The sequence below is a fragment of the Diachasma alloeum genome, unplaced genomic scaffold (assembly GCF_001412515.2).
Source record: "Diachasma alloeum isolate Michigan unplaced genomic scaffold, Dall2.0 Dall_scaffold_78908, whole genome shotgun sequence".
Classification (NCBI taxonomy): domain Eukaryota; kingdom Metazoa; phylum Arthropoda; class Insecta; order Hymenoptera; family Braconidae; genus Diachasma; species Diachasma alloeum.
Window position 1 is genome coordinate 4,595,205 of NW_021683643.1, and position 18,692 is coordinate 4,613,896.

An 18,692-nucleotide genomic window follows, 5' to 3' on the forward strand; every position below is an offset into this window, starting at 1 on the left:
AGATTGGAAGAACTCATGTTTGAAGAATCAATTTAAAAAATTGACAAATTTTTCATGAGAGACGTGTTTAAAGCTATGAACGCATGAAAACATTCTATTGAAATTCTACGGGGTTTCTGTAGGATTTCTATTGAAATTCTATTGAAAAATTCTACTTCTTTTTTGCCCTGATTCTATCGCATATTTAATAGGAAAAAACCCATATATTTTGAATTTCTGTTCGAATTTTCTTCTTGAGATTTTTTCCATTAGAATTATTGGGCACAAATTTTCTAAGTTTTTTCCACTGGATAAATAAATCGAATTTTTCAATAGAAATCCAATAGAAATCCTATAGAAGCCCTATGGAATTCTTGTGAAATTCCAACACACTTTTCCAACGAATTCGATTTCATACGTGTATACTTCGGAGATTATATCGCTAATGGGTAAGTTTAACAGCAACAGCCAGAAAATATTTTTATACAGAATGTTTTTATATGGAATTTTATCAACTTTAACCCACCCTGCAGGACGATACCCTGTATCGACCCATGGAAATGTGAATGACTTTTCAAAATTATTTCCAAAACTATGGAAAGTAACTCAACCAAACAAATAACAATGGAAAAAGGAATACCGTAGCTTCAGTTACACATCGGTTTCATAATTTTCTGTTGATTAGAAGTCATCGCATCCTATAGTTGTATCGAGTGTACATCACAAAAAAACGTTTGGAAACAAAAGGACTGGTCCGTGAGGGTTAAACAAAAAATTTCTGAGGTTTTCTGGTAAAATCATTCGGTGTCAGAATAAACGCATGATCACAACAAAATTTTTTACTTATCGCGCTATAGACGTGTTCCTCTCAAAATTTTTATTTGATTTAATAAATTATTTCAATGAATGAGATTTTTATAACACCAGAGAAGAATGATGAATAATGAGTGGAATCGGTTATTTGATAAATTGCAATAGCAATTGAAATTTATTTGATGAATTGCAATAGCAAATTGCAATTGCCATTTTACTTATCAGAGAAAGTGCTGTGACTGTTGTAATTTTAAGGAATCTGATGGACTTTTACACCTCATTCTCAAGTGCCCTCTTTATGATGATATCAGAGCTGTATTTTTCCCGAAATTTTCAATGTCACCAACAGATTCACCTTGTTTTGAAGAATTTCTAACACGATGTAATTTCCAAGACACAAAAATTTTTTGTAACTTCCTATCCAAATCCCTAAACCAAAAACACAATTCCTTCCCCTAACTCATTCCAGTGTCTTTTGTAAATAATTTGTCTTCGATACATAGACTTTGTAATCACTCAAAATAGTGCCTCAAGCAAAATAACGTACAAATTTTCTGGTATTTTGGTAGCAATTTAAGAATTTCTTTGTACTTACTCTCCCCATGCAATGGGACTTTAGGTCCTTCAGCATTAATAAATAATAATAATAATAAATTGCAATAGCGATAAAAAAATTAAAAGAGAAAGAACTGAGAAATTTTTCGTGAGGGTACACTGACGGCAAAATATCGTAGTTTCTACGGAATGTATCTCATTGGATACATGTTCTTTCATATCAAAATAGAATTTTATCGTTTTAACGTTGTAATTCTTAATTTCAAGGGTGGATTCCGCAGAGAGTGTAGATAACGGAATATTCCTTCGAAAATGAGGCATTATCTCATTCAAAATATGTTATTGAATACGATTCTGTTGATGTCGTCTACAATAAGGTTTCAAATCGACGAAACGTGATGTATTCAAATAATTATTAAAATTTGACGAAATATTCAGGGAATACGAAGGAATATATGATGGTTTGGAGCTCTCATTAGATCGACTCATAAGTTTCCTGTTTGGAGCCTTCAAAATCAACTATCGAAGGATACAGTTTAATCATACAATCGGCTGAAAGTGACGACATATTCCGTATCGTCAATAGATTGTTTTATTGGGACAATTAAAAAGCACTAGGCGATTGAGTCAAAAAATAATCCGTCCGTTTCACTACATTTTTCTCTCAGTGTAGTATTCACAATGACATTGATGACGGGTGAATACCCGAGAAATATTGAAACACATCTTTGAAAAAAATTTCGTCTGCTTCAATGTCATATGCTGTTGAGATCACTCGGTTTACCGGGACGACTGCATCATTACGGAGATTTCGGCTTGAGCTTTACATTGCTTTTCTTTACGATTTTCAATGCTTCAAATTGTTTCATCAATTTTGAATGATTGAATTAATTTTAATAAGTGAGAAATGATTGCACTGAGAGACAAATCGACATGATATGACAAAAGTAATTTCTTGAGTGGAGAACATCGCATGCATATTCGGTCAATTCGTGGTAGGTTTCAGATAACAAATCGGTGTCCTTCGGGCAAAGAGAGGATGATACCGAGTGAAAAAAAGATTTTTTTTTGGAAATTAGATAATATTTCTGAAGAGATAAAGTAAGTTTGAGAGAAGGAAAAGATGTTATTGCTTTCTTTCAAACTCATTGCGATTGAGAGCAAGTGAAGGTTATATTTTAGAAATATCTGAAGGCTCTCCCCTCTATAAATTTTGTATTCATTCAATATGAAAGTCTCTGATCCATGATTCACTGAATCGCAGCTTTTAGTATTCTCAGTAATTTTCTCATCTTTGAACATGAAATGAACGATTTCTTGAGGCATGAAACTGTCATTTTATCGCCAAGTGTTCGTGTTCAGGACATGAACATTTCACAGGATTCTTACACGGTCTGATTCATTATGCGGAATTCTTATCCCAAGCGTTTTATCCTTAAGAAATGAGATAATTGATGCAAGAAATTACATTTCTTGCTTGCACGGAAAATCAAAATTTTTTGAAAAGACTAAATCTATTTTTGCAATTAAAATTTTCAGTCTCGGGGTACGTTTCGCATGTTTGGCACATAAAATCCTTTTTCGCCACGGCGGGCGGAAAGGACACATTTTCCTCTCGCTTCGCGGGAGAAAATCGGCCTTTCCGCCTACGCCGTGACGAAAAATAACGTTATCACCACGCGAGGTAAAATAAAGGATCCTTACCCTCGCCTTCGGCTCGGGTGGTACAACTCCTTTATTCTCCCTCCCTTGGTGGGAAATATACTATTTTCACACACCTGCACGGAAAGTTCGTACTTTGCTCCCTGATGAGCGGGAGGAAAGTGAGTACTTCCCGCCCTCGGGTGGAAAGTTACTCCCTCGGGCGGAAGTCAAGACTTTCCGCGCTTGGGAGCAACTTTCCACCCTTTTTCTTTGATGAGCGGGAGGAAAGTACTCACTTTCATCCCGCTCATCAAAGAGCAAAATACGAACTTTCCTTTGCAGGCGTGTTAAAAAATAGCATGTGCACCTCGGGCGGGAAAACATGACTTTCCGCCCTTGATGCACAATATACTATTTTGATCATTTTTAACAAACGATTTTTTTTCTTATTTTTCTCTCAGTGTTCCTTAAAACATGATCTTTGTCAAGATCTTGAATCCATGTCTTTTCAACTAGGCGACATTCCAACTAACAACATTTCAACTGCTCAGATTTAAACACACGCCAAACGGATGAAATTATTATTAATTATTGTCGTTAATTGAAATGTCGTAGTTCAAATGTCGCCTAGTTGAAAAGACTGGATTCCCTAAATCTCTCAAAACGTCAGAGATTCAAACAAAATATTAAATCATGGAAAATCCTTAAAAAACACAACTGCTAATACTAAATTATTGATCTCTTGTAATTGTTAGTATAAAAACAAATTGAATCTTTGTATGATATTAATCATTAATGTATTAGTTCAGTGGTTCAATTGAGTTGCATCACGTCGTGTGCTGAAAAGCAAAGAATAAAAAAAATGAAAATTAAAAAAATTTCGGCTAATTCCTAAAAATATAGTAATTTCACAAAAACTCGTTGATATGCTGTAGTGGGTGCAAGTCTTGTTTGGGCCAATAAAATCGCTAGTTGAAAATTGTCAAAAAAAAAATTAGTTTAGTTCGAATTTGAAAGTCTCAAATATGAATAATTGTTCTGCTTTCGACAGCGACGAAATATTTGGCTCAAGAGACGGATGATTAACATCAGACGGTGCCTTTTCAAGATGAAAATATCTCATAAAGAGGAAAATTTATCAACAAATATTTTATCCCTAAATTACAAGATTGCTATCATATCATTATTATTGTTTCATTTAAGGATTCATTTCTTGTCTGTGATTATTAGACAGCCGAAACGAAAAACTACTATCCCTTGTTCCGCATAAAACAAAGATTTTTCGGGAGCAAAATACGTACGGGAGTATCGAATAACGAAGGAGTAGTGCTGGAAATGACATTTCTTCCGTGTACAGAGAATGCAATTTTTTTTGAACTACTAAATCTATTTTTGCGACAAAAATTTTTCATTCCGGCGCACTCTCTGCATGTTTGGCACAAAAAAAATCCTTTTTTGATAATTTTCAAAAAACTATTTTCTTGGCACAAGTAAGACCTGTTTGAGAACTCTGTCGTATTTCTCTCAGTGTAGTTGAAACGTCGCCTAGATGAAAAGACGTGCCACCAAGATCTTACCATCATTACATGAATTATTTCATCAACTCTAAATGATTGCGTTACTTTCGACGACTGTGGAATAATCGATAGAACGATGCAATCAATCACTTGACGCATTCTGGCGCCTAGTTAATAGAAATTTGTAAATGCAAAACGAATAAAAACTGAGGGATATTGCTTTCTCTGGGTTCAATTACTGTAAGTAATTGTTCATTCAAATGCAACAAACTGCACTGTTATTCTCCCCCCACCACCCCGAATCCTGACGCGTGCGGCATAGGGCAGAGCGCATCCGCCACCCCTGGGGACCCAGCCCGTGCATCCCACCCAGTGGCTCTCATCCTAGAAAACTCCATTACACCAGAACACAATCGTCCAGCACTGACATGAAAACAAGTTACTGTTTTTATCGTTATTTATCAATAATGTGAGATCCCATTGTTACCCCAGTGTTATCGATAAAATAGTGTAGCTGATAAGTGAGTATTGAATACAGATCCTCAAGATTTTCATACAAAAGTCGATTGGAATTTTTCATTCATCAATTTTTGCCCCATTGTGACCTGTGCACCAATACAGTTGCATTGATTCATGGATTTAAGGACCTGACTGCCAGGTTATGTCAAATAAAAATTGATATTTACATTTCGGAGGATTCTCGAGGCTTTCAGGGGGCCATGGGGCAGGGTACAGAGTGTCCGGATAGACCCACTGAGGTCAGTGTCATCAGATTTGTCTCCAGGAATCGGACGATCGAGGAAATTGCTCCGAAAAAGGTAATGCAGGCTAGATTGCATCTTCGATGTGTTCTGTCTCTCTCTCTCTCTCGCTTACACCGCCATTGATGCCCCCCCCCCCCTCCTTAGACGGAGGTCATTGACCTCTAATCCAAAACATTCCAGGGACTGGAGACAAAGAGACCCTTTCCTGCTGCCCCAATGAATTCTATATTTTTTATTGCGCCTTGATTAGGGTGAATCGTCCAGTGTTCGAACGAATAAGGTCACAGTTATTTTTGACGTAGATTTAAAAATATAACCAAGTCGAAAATTGATTTAAGAATAATTATAACTCCCCTGTACATCTCCATACATAATAGAAAAAAATATTATGGACATTAATTGACGATACAATTAATGATATGAATACAACCAGCTGACAATGTGTGAAAACCCAGTAATCGAAATGCGTATTCTGTAATGGGACAATGCTATTGGCGACGTGTCATCGAAAACTGTTTTTTCCGCTGGTAATAAGGTAACTTAGACATTTTCAATCATCACAATATCATTTGGAAATGTTATAATTTTATTTTTCATGTATAATGCGAGGCATCTCTACCTTCTACTAATTTATTTGATAGAAACAGTACCAATTAGTTCGATTACTGGTCTGGTTCGAACACTGGTTGGTTCACCCTATTTGGATTATTTGGACTCATGACTTTTCCTGGGTTATTTCAGGAAATTTTTACGTGTAAACAACAGGGATGCGGAAAAATCTTCACTAATCAGGATGAGTTCAAGACGCATGAGGCCCTGGAGGAATTGAAAATCCGATTTATGTAAATGGAAATTATTTTCGTACTTTATGGAGTGGAATTGGAGGGGGGATTTCGGGAGGGCAGGGGGAAATTTGAGGAGTCTGATGTGATATTGGTGTTTATTGGAAATTATTTAGATGGGGAGGGATGAAATCTTTTTATACGCTGAGAAAAAAATTATTTAGGAAATAAATATTTATTTGAGAGAAGTAAATCGTTCTTCAAAGATACAATGTACTAGGCCAATTAGTTCCAGACGCTCCAAATTAAGTTCAATCATGGAATAATTATCTTGCGTAGGACATTGAATGAACTACTCAACAATGATTAATACAAAAATTATTGCACATTCCGGCACGTGAGAAAATTCAAAAAGTGCATAATAATCGAAGAAGTTTATGGAACGTCATTTGCGACATAATGAATTCATGACGAATTATAATTGCAATGCGTGGAACCTAATAGACCTTTTCATTCTGGAAATTCAGGGGAAATATTTATTCCGTTCGTCAAACTAAAACATCTCCGGAAAAATGATGACAAATTCTGATAAACATTTACATTTAAGGCCAGGGTGGATTATCTTTCGAACGTTATCTCGATTTTTTTTCCATCTTCATAATGTAAGATATATCACAATTTCCATTGGATTTTACATCACGCAAAAGTCCCTAAAAATTATGATTGTACAATAAAAAAATTAGAAAAAAACTGGACATTTTCAAAGAGCGTTTTTAATAAAGATTAAGAAATAAGTCCGATAGAGAGGAAATAGTGAATGGATAATATATTATGGTAACTAACGATCTGACAGCCATTGGCCACTGTGACAAATGACGACCTAACAGCCATTAGATACATCAAATTATTAATTTGCAATTTCCTCCCTATTGGCTTTATTTCCCAATATTATTCAAAAACGCCCTTTGAAAATGTTCAGCTTTTTTTCAACGTTTTTTTGATTGCACAATCATAATTTTTGGAAAATTTTACAGATTTCCTTCCCTCGGTATAAAGTCAAAAAGACCTGAAATGGTATTTCGTTCCACGATTACTTGGCTTTTCAGTAATTTCCCCTCAATTTTTTTCTCCTTGAGCCCCTTGAAATTTTCAAATTATTCTTTCTTCACACAGATGCCGCGAGCCAGGCTGCGGTAAGGAGTTATCAGACCCAGGAACGATGTGGCGTCATTACCAGGAGTTCCACAGTAACGAGACGAGCGTATTCGTCTGTCCCTACACAAGCTGTGGCTCCTTGCACAGTACAAGTGAGAACCTAGAAGAGCACATAGAGAACAGTCACAGACAGCCCCCAACCCTGCCAACGGAGCCTGAGATAATTTGCTTCGAGGGTCCAGTGAATAATCAAGTGAACGGCGAGGACGAACCCACAAAAACCACTGCCGACGACGAAGAAGAGGAACTAGAGGAGGAGGACACGCCTCAGAACGAGGACGACGATTTCTTCGACCGCGATAAGAAAAACGCTAGATTGATAAAGACCACTGCCACTCATAAATCAAATAACTATATAATCGCACCAAAAGGTGCTCAAAATAACGAAAGATACTCGAGTAAGGATGAAAGACTGACTCGAAACGATACTGATGGCAAAATCACTGTCGACACTAGTGAGATTGACGAATATAGTAACGATTACCAAAATAATTCACGAATAACTGAAGCCTCTGAAGAGGAGTATTTCATAAATATTTATGAAGACACACCGAAGGTTGACGCCGAGGAAATTGTCTTCGAGGCCACTGAGGAGAAGATTCAGGATCACAGGATTGACCTGGGCAATCTAGAGAGTGTCTTCAGGAGTGGATTCGAGGGGGAAACGAAGAAAATTGACTCTAGTAATGCTGAGGGCAATGGCAACTGCAGCGAGGACGAGGAGTACACACCAAAGAAACAGAGAATGTCTAGGTACAAGCAGGAGCAACCGTACAAATGTGAAATCAATGGGTGTGGAAAAACGTACAAGTACATATCTCATTATAGACATCATCAGGATAGTCACAAGGTGCAGGAGAATAACTCAGTTAATAAATTGAGTAAGCCCACGAGTAGGCAGAGTAAGGGGAAAGCTACTACTGTTAGTTTTTTCCTGTAAGTATGATCATTACTTTTTACGATGAATAATTTTTTTTACAATCGAAAAAATGATAAACTCTATATAAGGTGCCATTTGTGGGCATTTAAATGTTTTTTTATAATCTGGTAATGATTGATGATTTAAGGCCCGGGTGTACTATCCTTCGAATGTTATCTGGATTTTTTTTATCTTTCGTAATCCAAAATTGTCAATTGAGTGGTACGTCATGTAGAAATTCCCAAAAATTATGATAGAATGATAAAAAAAAATAGAAAAAATTCTGAACTTTTTCAAAGAGCGTTTTTAATTGAGATTCAGAATGAGTTGAAAAAAGTGGAAATTACAAATATCTGATTCGCTGTGGCAGATTATCTATTAGCTGTCATTTTCCATGGTGGATAACAAAACACTAATCCTCATGAGAAGTGACTGCTAGGTATCTCAATTTTCAAAACTAGTATGTAGTCATCTGCCATTTTTATGTGATAAAAGTGTGATTAAAAAATTCTCCAAAATATTAGAACTTTTTTCAAAGAGCCTTTTCCGTAATAAATGTCTCTGTGCAATGTGGAAAAAGATTTACGAAATCAGTCTTCTCCCTGCATGATATTGGGTGACAGGCCGCCATTTGTCACCGTAAGTCAGATACATTTTTCAGTTTCTTGTTATTCAACTTATTCTGAATATAAATTGAAAATGTCCTTTGAAAAAATTGACAATTTTTTCTACTTTTTAAAATTATTCATTCATAATTTGTCAAAACTTATGCATGATGCAGGACTTAATTGACAATTTCACATGGCGAAAGATGAAAAAAAACATTGAGATAACGTTCAAAAGATAGTACACCCGGGCCTTGACCAGTAAAATTGTTGAGAAAAATTGTTGATGGGAAATATTTCAATGAAGAAGTTGAACTCAAGTACAACATTATGAGTTATATTTAACATCAAAGATTGATTAATGACAGTCAAGTAAAATTAAACATTTGTTAAGGATGTTTAACCAAAAATGCAAGCACTCAAAAAAATTGTTTTTTTTTTCAATTGATGAACAAAGTTATCTTCTTTATTTGATAAAAATTCTAATCCACCAACTTGAGTTGATTACTCAGAATGTCGTGATTTATACTAAATTTCGTTTAGCATTTATGTCAGATTTTAATGTTGAAAATTTAAGTTATGCTTATACTACTTTAATCATCAAAGGTATAGGTTTCACACAGGGAAAAAATCTTAAGGCCCGCGTCTATTATCTTTCGAACGTGATCTTGGTTATTTTTTTCTCTTTTGATAATGTGAAATGTTCTTCAATTGCTATTCAGTTTTACATAGCCCTGGAGTCTTCAAAAATTCTGATTGTACAATCAAAAAAACGTTGAAAAAAACTGAACATTTTCAAAGAGCGTTTTTCAATAATATTGGGAAATAAACCCAATAGGGAGAAAATTGCAAATTAATAATTTACAGTATCTAATGGCTGCTCGTCATCATTTGTCTCGGTAGCCAATGGCTGTCAGATCGTTATTTGCCACGATAAATTATCCATTTACAATTTCCTCTCTGTCGGACTTATTTTCTAATCTTTATTACAAATGCTCTTTGAAAATGTTCAGTTTTTCTTCTACTTTTTTTTATTGTATAATCATAGTTTTTAGAGACTCCTGCATGATGTAAAACCCAGTGGAACTTGTGATATATTTTAGAGTATGAAGATGGAAAAATAATCGAGAAAACGTTCGAAAGATAATCCATGTGGGTCTTAAGTTGAAAAAAATCAAGAATATAATTTCTTCGAAAATCATTTTATTGTAGAAAGAGCCATTTGCAAAGCCTCAAAATCGCGTTCCAGCAAGTTCTTCCACTAATTCCGTATCTGTTTCCATTACAGATGCAAAATTCCAGGATGTGGAGCGCAGGCCAGCAACGTAACAACCCTGTGGAAGCACTATCAGGATAATCACGCAAATTCAAAGGCAAATGTCTCTCAATCCACGAAAAACAATCAATCATTTCGGTAAAAATCAATAGTCCAATTATCTTGACAAAAATAGTAAATGAATGAATGAACATTTACAGATGTAAAATAACCAACTGCGAAATGGAATTTCGCTCTAGTGCAATGCTGTACAAGCACTTCAATCAGATCCATACAAACGTGACACAAATTGGTGGTAGCACAAATGGAAAGACTGGCAATGGGAATATTCGTTTTAGGAACGATGGAGTTGCCCAGGTAAATTTTAAGACTGAATTCAAAGCCAAGTATGTTAACACGACTGATGATTACGATGATGATGAGCGAGATATGTCGAATGGACTAAGAATTAAGGAGGAGTCACGCGATTGATTTATCACAGTTTTAAGAGAATAATTTATTGAGTGGATTTTCTGGATTTAGTGGGGATTATAATCTCCCGCAGATGACTGGAAAAAATAATAAATGAATGAGAAAAAAGACCGCAAAATTGGAGCAAACTTTAAAAATAATGGAGGAATGATTTTAAATTAAAGTGTTCACTTTTACTGTTAACAATTAGGAGTATTACGTAGGCGTTATATACTGAATTGACTGCCACTTGTGATTATATACAAGTAATAGTAATTTTTTTTAATCGTTCCTAGAGAGCTTAATGCTCGAAATAAATTTCACGATCTTCTGAGATTAGACAAACGAAAGAGAAATTTTAAAAAGCTAAAGGATAAAATTGTACTTCCGTCTCGTGTGTTCCTCCTCAGGTTCACACTAATATAATTCACTTCTATTTGACGTCACAATGATGATGTCAATGCAGATAGTTTGATAATATGGAATTAATTTATTTATCATTAAATTGTGATTCAAGCCTGAAATCTCTAAGTCTAATCGTCACAATGAAATCCACTACTTGAAGATTATTGATATTCCGAATCAAATCAGTCCGAACGCGTCACTCAACTTTGCTACATTAATATAATTGATAAAACGGTAAATAGGTTGTATTTAAAATTGCTTGAACAAAAAGACTATGCACGATAGTCGTATTGCTAACGTGTGAATATCTTAGGATTAATAAGAAAAATTATTCAAAGGTCATTGAAGTTATTAGGATAATTAATGATTAGGCTTTGGTGTCTCATTGAGCTCGACTCATAAATTCAATGAATTTTTCCAGATTTATTACTTTGTAATTTATATTTAATTATAGATTGGCACAAAAGACTCCTGAATTATTCAATTCAGTCGTACTGATTTCTACTGTTTTATATATTAATTAATTATTTATATCGTTTTTTAATGGTGAAATTATTGATGTCGATTTCGAAGGGGGATGAGTGTTTTAATGGACTTTGTTTGTGAAAAAAAACTCGACTGTACACAATTATTGTTCTTTCCTTAGTCCTTGAGAAAAATAATAAAAAAAAACATCTGTGCAATAATTCATTCCGATGCAAATTTCCTTCTCAAAAATTCATGAACTTACCACGAGAGTCATTATTTCTCTGAGTGACAGAATGAAATTGAAGGAATCATAACTCTCATATTCTCTAGCATGCCTTGAGATCAGTGGAGATAATTTGCAATTATTCCTTTTTTGTATTACGAAAGCCTGCGAGGGAGTCGAGAACAAAGATTGCGAGCAAATGAGAAATGGGAACGAAGGTCGAAATCCATGGAGACCGCATTCCAGACGAGATTGATCCCATTTTCTTCGGTCGAATATAGATAAAGGAGTAGATAAATGGATGAATAAATTTTACGACTCGGCATAAATTATTTTACTGAATAGTCGCTCTCTTTTATTTACAAAACTCTAATATACATAAAAATAATGATTGTAGTAGGTAAAAGTAATAATTTATTTACAGTATAGTTCAACGCACCTCGTTAATTTGTCACTCACATTTTCTTATGCTTCAGATCCTTTCGTAACTGGCGGATAAATGCACTAGTTATAAATATTGTTGTTTATCAGATTCGAAAGCTCACAATTGAAAACAAAGGAGTGCAAGATCTCCATTGTTGCCATAAATTTTCTCCCGTTTTTTATTCAACAAGAGAATACTAATTTTGAAATGAAAGAAGCTTTTTTATCGATTCCATTTTAAGAAAAGAATAAACTTCAGTGGATTTATCTCAAATCCTCATTGTGGATAACTACGAATTTACCAGATGTGCAATTTGTACAGGGATTGTGCCACTGGACTTTCAAGACCCGCTTTGAAAAGATGGGAACTAATTCATTCCTCCGAACAATTTAAATCAGTAGTGAAGTGGTAAAATGTAATGACTTCCTAATTTTTTAAAAAATCATTCAGTTATCCCAAAGCCAAGTGATTTCATTGAAGAATGTTTCTCGATATTTTCTTCTGAAGACATCAATGAGATGATGTCATCATCATGACATCATCACGATGTTTTCATCATTGAGATGATTCAATTTCAAATAGGATGAAAAACTCATTATTCGAGTGTTGCATTATCAGAAGTTGAATTCGACATTCTTGTCTGCACCAAAGGAACAAGTGATCTAAAAAAATGTCTGCTTTTTTCTTAGATGAATTCCTAAAATACAGTCTTTTGACACTTTCCCTTGGGAAACCTTCATTATTGAGATAATTCAAGATTTAAAAAGATAAAAAATTCTATCGTTGAATACTAATAATAATAATAATTCAAAATCGATCTTTGTCTATTTTATTCATGTGAAAACCAAACGATTTTTCGAGAAAATATTCTTTTCGTAGCTGGATGGATTTCAAAAGAACTATCTCTTGCCATTTTTCCCTAATAATACCCATTAATGAGATGATTTGATATTCAACAAGATGTTGAGCTCTGTGAGAAACTACTCAATAAGTAAAATTTGACATTCTGATGTGCCCATTCATCGTCCGAGCAAGTGATTTTGCCAAAAAATATCAGACAAAAATATATTGATAGAAAAGATGGAACGACTTAGGTGCTGTTAGCGAGGGTTCTTGACTATCACAACGACTCGTTAGTGGCAACTAAATCTTGCTGTCAGTGTAAATTCAATTCTAAAGACAATCGTCATTAAGAAAAATCAAAGTTCAGTGGTTGAGTTCTCAACTGGCAGTAGTCAAATTCAAGAGGCTTCGCCCATTTTCTCCTAAAAGATCTCATTATCAAGATAATTCACTGTTTAACGAGATAAAAAACCCCTCATTAGAATACATAACAAGTAGAATCTGACATTCTTATTTGTCCAATCATCTCAAAAGCAAGTGATGTTGTGCAAAAATTTTCGCAATTTTTTTTGCAGATAAATAAATTTCTAGTTCTAGTCGTTTCTAAATAAAGGGGGCCGATCCTTTCTGTCAGAAGGCATGTGACCGTTACATGATGTGTTACTTGTCTTTCATTTTTGGTTTCTACCAATTCCATTGGTAGTAAGCTTCCGAATGGATCCGCAGAAATTTCATTTTTTAATTGAAAAGTGGCAATTTTTATTGAAAACGTTTCCACAAAATGTTTGACCTTTCAAAATTGAGAATTAACTTCCGGTTTTATCCATCGGGACAGGCATATCTACACGACCCCATTTTTACGGAATGTTTCCACGTGAAAATCAATGATAGAACAAAGATATGTCATTTTATGCGAAAAACCTTTTTATATCAATTGCTCTATTTCGAAAAGTATTGAATGGATCAATCTGAAATTTTACACAGGAGTGTAACTCGATGATACTAACTAGTCTTCACCATTTTTTAACTTTATCACATCCTTCACTCATGTAATGGAACGTCAAAGCAACTTTCAGACAAGAAAAATAGAAAAACGCCAATATCTCGTAAATTTTGTAGGAAAAGGTATATATTTTGAAAGAACTAGATAGGAGACATGACGACGAATATTTTGAAAAAAAACTTGAAATCGGATGAATAATTTTCGAGATATTGAACAATATAGTTTTATACAAAAAATTGAATATCTTTAAAACTACTCATTGGATTTCGCCCATCTGAAATCCCAGCCTGTAATATAGTATGCGCCAGAATTCTACCAAATTTCAACTTTCTATCTCAATTTTTTCAAGTGTTATCGTGTTCTCATCAATTTTATCACAAAAATGAAAAATGTCAATGACTGGGCGACTTGCAATAGTTAGCTAGGCATATTATGGTTTGATTCCATAGATATTATCATAAAGAATATTTTGACGCCAAAAAGTTCATTTGATGCAGTAGTTTTCCAGATATTGAGAAAAGAAAAATTTTTCGGAATCGCTGTATCTCAAAAACTGCTGGACCGATTGAGCTGAAAATTCGCCCAGATATGCTCCCAAACAAAACCAATTATGACTGGAAATTTCAGATTTTGATCTATCACTTTAGTCCTTTTTCTGTAAAAATTTACTTTAAAAATTCCACAATTCTGTACGCACATACGGACGTACACATTCTCTAAAAACATCATATCTCGACGGTTCGTGACATTTCAAGTCATTTCCAACTAAAATTAGAGAATCGTAAAATCAACCGATTACAAAACTTCCATTCGGAAGCAAAAATCTGATATCTTGATATCTTTCCTTAAATACTCTCATTTTTGAGATAATCCACCTCATTCTTTTACGTTTTGCTACTTCACCACCAAATCACCTCGTCCTCTTCCATTCATTCCTGCTCCACCATTCCCCCTAAACTCTAAGTTCACCCAACAAAGGGAAATTGTGGATACCCAACAGGCGGTGGGTAGTACCCTGGGAAAGCAGGTACAGTAGGTTGAACGGGAAGAGTAGTAGTGACATAAGTAGTGATCTCAGTAGGCACAACCTTCGTCGAGAAGAGCGTGGTATACGCCGTCTTGGCCCCGAAAGTCAGCTTGAGTACCCTAGAATCAGACACAGTGGCAAGTGTCTGTGTGACAAAGGGTGCACTGGTGACAGTGAACTGTGGCTGCTGCTGGAACAGCGGTACCTGCGGTATTTGCGGCACCTGGGGGGTAATTATTGGGGCTAAAGTTGACATACCAAACTCGTACGATGTGCGTGGTACTGTTGCAACTGGTCTGGAGAGTGTTGAGTACACAGTATTTCCATTGTTTACAAGGGGAATAACGTGGGACTCGTAAACAGTCTCCAGGACAATCACAGGGCGTGAGGTTGTGATCACCTGAGGTGCTGCTGGCTGTTGCTGGCCGAAGTACTTGAGGAGGGCGAGCTGTTGGGCCTGCTCTGGGGTCAGCTGGGGCTCTGGAGCAGACGTCGTTGGGGCGTCCTTTGGTTTTCCTGACGATCTGAAGACGTCTAGGTCGTCTGCCTCTGAGTTGGGGACGACTACCCTCTTGGGGATGTCTTCGTCATCCCTGTCGTCATCACCAAAGTCCAGCTCCAGGTGGAGTTCACTTCCAGCCTCGTCCAGTTTCGTGTTGAATTCATTCAGAGTCTTCGATGGAATGAATTGGTAGATCTCTGAAGGGGGCAGCGTCTTCGTCGCTGTCACCATCCTGGCGATGTTGTAGGTCTGCACCAGAGTGATTGTTGACGTGTTGCCAGCTGCCACTACTGGGAGGAGGTGGGTTTTCAACAGGGTTTGAGTCGTCGTGAAGGTCTCTGTGAGGGTCTCCAGGGGCGGCGTTGCCTGCCCTGACTCGAGGGTTATTGCTGGCAGGGTGGCCACTGACGAGTCCAGGGGCAATGATGACTCGTACGCTGCTCCAGTGTTCGCCAGGATGTTCTCGGTGAGGGGCTCGGTGGGGGTTGATGTCGTCGATGGCTCTGCTGTCGCGAATGTCTTCTTCATGGTTGATGTTACTGTTATGTAACGGGTGTTCTTCATTGTTCCCACCTGGAAAAAATGGCGAGTTGATCGAGTGGATGATATGGGAGTGATTTAGAGGAGAAATGGAGAGAAAGTGGGAAGGGATGAAGTATTACTTCCGGTTGTGGGGGGCAGACAAGTGGGAGCTTTCTACTGTGGATTAATCCACAGTTTTGGCTTTCAGAAATATTTTGGGATTTTTTATGTGGGGAATATTGAAATTTAGATTGAATTAAAATGTCGATTGTTGATCTTTGGATGGAAATTATGACCTGAGAATACTTCTGTGGACCGAATTTTTCCATCTCTAGGCACCACGCGAATTCATTAGAATTCCTAGCGAATTGGTTAGAGAATTCTATTGGATTTCTATTGAACTTTCTATTAGTTTTTGGCCGATTCTGTTGAAATATTCAATAGAAAAAGTCAGTAGAATTTGATTTTTCTATATAACTTACTCTCTTCAGATATTTATAGAACTTTTTCGGCTCGAATTTTTCAATTTTTTTTCATTCTATTTTTCTTTTCTTCTTTTCAAGAAAATCGAACAAGTAACTTAGAAAATTGAAGCCGAAGAAATTCTTAAAATCGAATTCTTTTGACTTTTTTTTATAGAATATTTTCTATTGAACATTTTAGTAGAATTGGCGAAACACTAGTTGAAAGTTCAATAGAAATCCAATAGAATTGTCCAGCGAATTCGCAAGGTTTTTTTATTAAACTTTTTCATCCGTGACATCTTCTCATATTTAGTGAATCGGCTTTCAGGCGTGTTAGATTCAACTGATCTTTACGAGAAGGGTAAAACTCCGGTATAATTCCGCAGAAAAAAATCATCTTCATTCAAATTGTTTTCACTTACATTGAGGTTTTAATTTTTTTTTGTTGGGATGACTAATATTTCGAATCTGGATTTTTTAGATAGTGTCTGCATCATTTTTTGGCGAGTTTTTTCTGCGCGGAATTTACCGAATTCATGAATTTTTCTAAATATAGTCTCCAGTGAGCGCGATCCACTGGCGCCAATTAAAATTAATCACTCAAAACATCATTATTGAAAAGGACTTAATCATTGCTAGAACAATTCAGTAGCGAACTGGTAAACCGGTTTAAGTGGACTTATCTCCCAGTTGAGTCTTTGAGGAATATTTCCGAATCTAAGGGAGATATTGAAATTTTCGTAATTACATTTGTTGTAGTTCTCAATCGGCTCTACAAAAAATGTTATAACAACAATTTTGCTATCTTCCTTAAATTCCGAGATATTCATTGAAAACTGGTCAATAGTCAAAATTGACTTGTACCGTTTTACCACTTCGCTACTGAATTGATGGGCTCCAGGGAAATTATCGGTCTGATAATTTCCCTGCAGCCGGGGAAATTATCAGTGTGAAACGTGTCACGTGACTCCGAATTCCACACTCTGATTGGTCAAAACCAGAATTGAGGAAATTGTATCTGTAGTAATGAAAAAGAGTGAGAAGGGAGGCATTTACCTGGAAAGCATAAGGCGATTTGATGGTTGCAATTTCAAAATAAACATCATTGAAGTCCGCTGGAGTGGATATCTCAACGTTGAGGGTCTCAACCGGAAGATTGGGCTCGGGTAGTGCTTGATCACTCTGGACACTCGTTGAAGACACCTCTTCCGTCTCACTGGGATCCAATTCATCGTCGTATGTGCCACCTTCCTGGATTTTCTTCTGTGCAGGGGGGGAAGACAATGAAGTTTTCTCCTCTGTTACAGTAGTGACTGTCGGCTCACTCGAGACAGGCTCGAGCGTTGAGACTCTCTCCTCATCGTCGGATTGCTTCCTGATGGCGATACGAGGCTTCGGAGTGGTCTTGTAGGACCACCGCCCCTGGGTCCGTGGCAGTTTGATTTTTGGAACTGGGCTCTGATTGGAATTCTGGTCGGCTTTGGGACGAAGGGGTTTTGGGGGAGAGACGAATTGCTGGGAGTTACTCGGACGGAATCCTGATCTGCGACGGGATACTGGGGCTTCTGTTGTTGTCGTTGTCAATGCTCTGTTTCTAAATTTGGAAGAGAACGTGGAATACTCGATTTATCTCGATATACTGTAAAAATCTAAATCGACTTCTAACGATAGAAAATTAAGGCCCGGATGGATTATCTTTCCAGCGTTTTCTCGATCGATTTTTCATTCCCTTAATCTGCTTTAATATATCACAATTTCCAATGGTTTTACATCACGCAGGAGCAGGGATAGCCATATCCATAAATTATTATTACTGTTGAATTATTAAGGTGTCAACTAGTTAATATTACTCTAATGTTTTAATTATTGAAGTAATCATCAATTTTCATATTCAGATAAATAGTAAAATTTGAATTTTTCATTAATCAGTAACTGATTTAGAAAGATTGACGATTGTTTGGATAATCGGAAATCCCTTCTAAGAAATTTAGCATTATCTACTTGATAGAAAATTTGTAGCTCCATATTTTTAAATATTTAATTCATCATCAATTGGAAATTTGGATTATCAATCATTTTACTATTTTTAAATTTCCATTAGTATATTTAAACCTCTCGATCAATGTAAGTCGGAAATGCTTTTAATATTGAAGAATTGGAAGATTGATGGCTATCCCTGCGCAGGAGTCCCCGAAAATTATGATTGTGTAATCACAAAAAGTATAAAAAACTGAACAGCTTCAAAGAGCGTTTTTATAAAGATTAGGAAATAATTCCGATAGAGAGGACATA

General features: G+C 36.0%; 2 protein-coding genes across 7 annotated transcripts in view; one reads left to right on the plus strand and one right to left on the minus strand.

Annotated features, from left to right (window-relative positions):
- Positions 1–4,906: 4,906 nt before the first annotated feature.
- Positions 4,907–11,866, plus strand: LOC107047741 (zinc finger protein 410). Of its 6 annotated transcripts, none has more exons than XM_015270567.1 (6): positions 4,907–5,326; positions 6,014–6,114; positions 7,228–8,205; positions 10,082–10,207; positions 10,270–10,426; positions 11,780–11,866. In XM_015270567.1, exons 1-6 carry the CDS (start codon positions 5,228–5,230, stop codon positions 11,816–11,818), a joined length of 1,500 nt encoding a protein of 499 aa, XP_015126053.1. In that variant the 5' UTR covers positions 4,907–5,227; the 3' UTR covers positions 11,819–11,866. The 6 variants fall into 6 exon arrangements, with proteins under 6 accessions (XP_015126053.1, XP_015126048.1, XP_015126049.1 ...); XM_015270562.1 differs by lacking the exon at positions 11,780–11,866 and having other exon boundaries at positions 4,907–5,029; positions 5,130–5,326; positions 10,270–11,610; XM_015270563.1 differs by lacking the exon at positions 11,780–11,866 and having other exon boundaries at positions 4,907–5,029; positions 5,153–5,326; positions 10,270–11,610.
- Positions 11,867–14,453: 2,587 nt separating this feature from the next.
- LOC107047842 (flocculation protein FLO11) overlaps positions 14,454–18,692 on the minus strand; it is a 93,150-nt gene continuing 88,911 nt past the window's right edge. The window contains exons 8-9 of the mRNA XM_015270697.1: positions 17,457–17,994; positions 14,454–15,987 (exon numbers count right to left, since the gene is read on the minus strand). Of these exons, the coding sequence (XP_015126183.1) occupies positions 14,851–15,987; positions 17,457–17,994 (1,675 nt within the window). The 3' untranslated portion in view covers positions 14,454–14,850. The remainder of the gene's footprint in view (positions 15,988–17,456; positions 17,995–18,692) is intronic.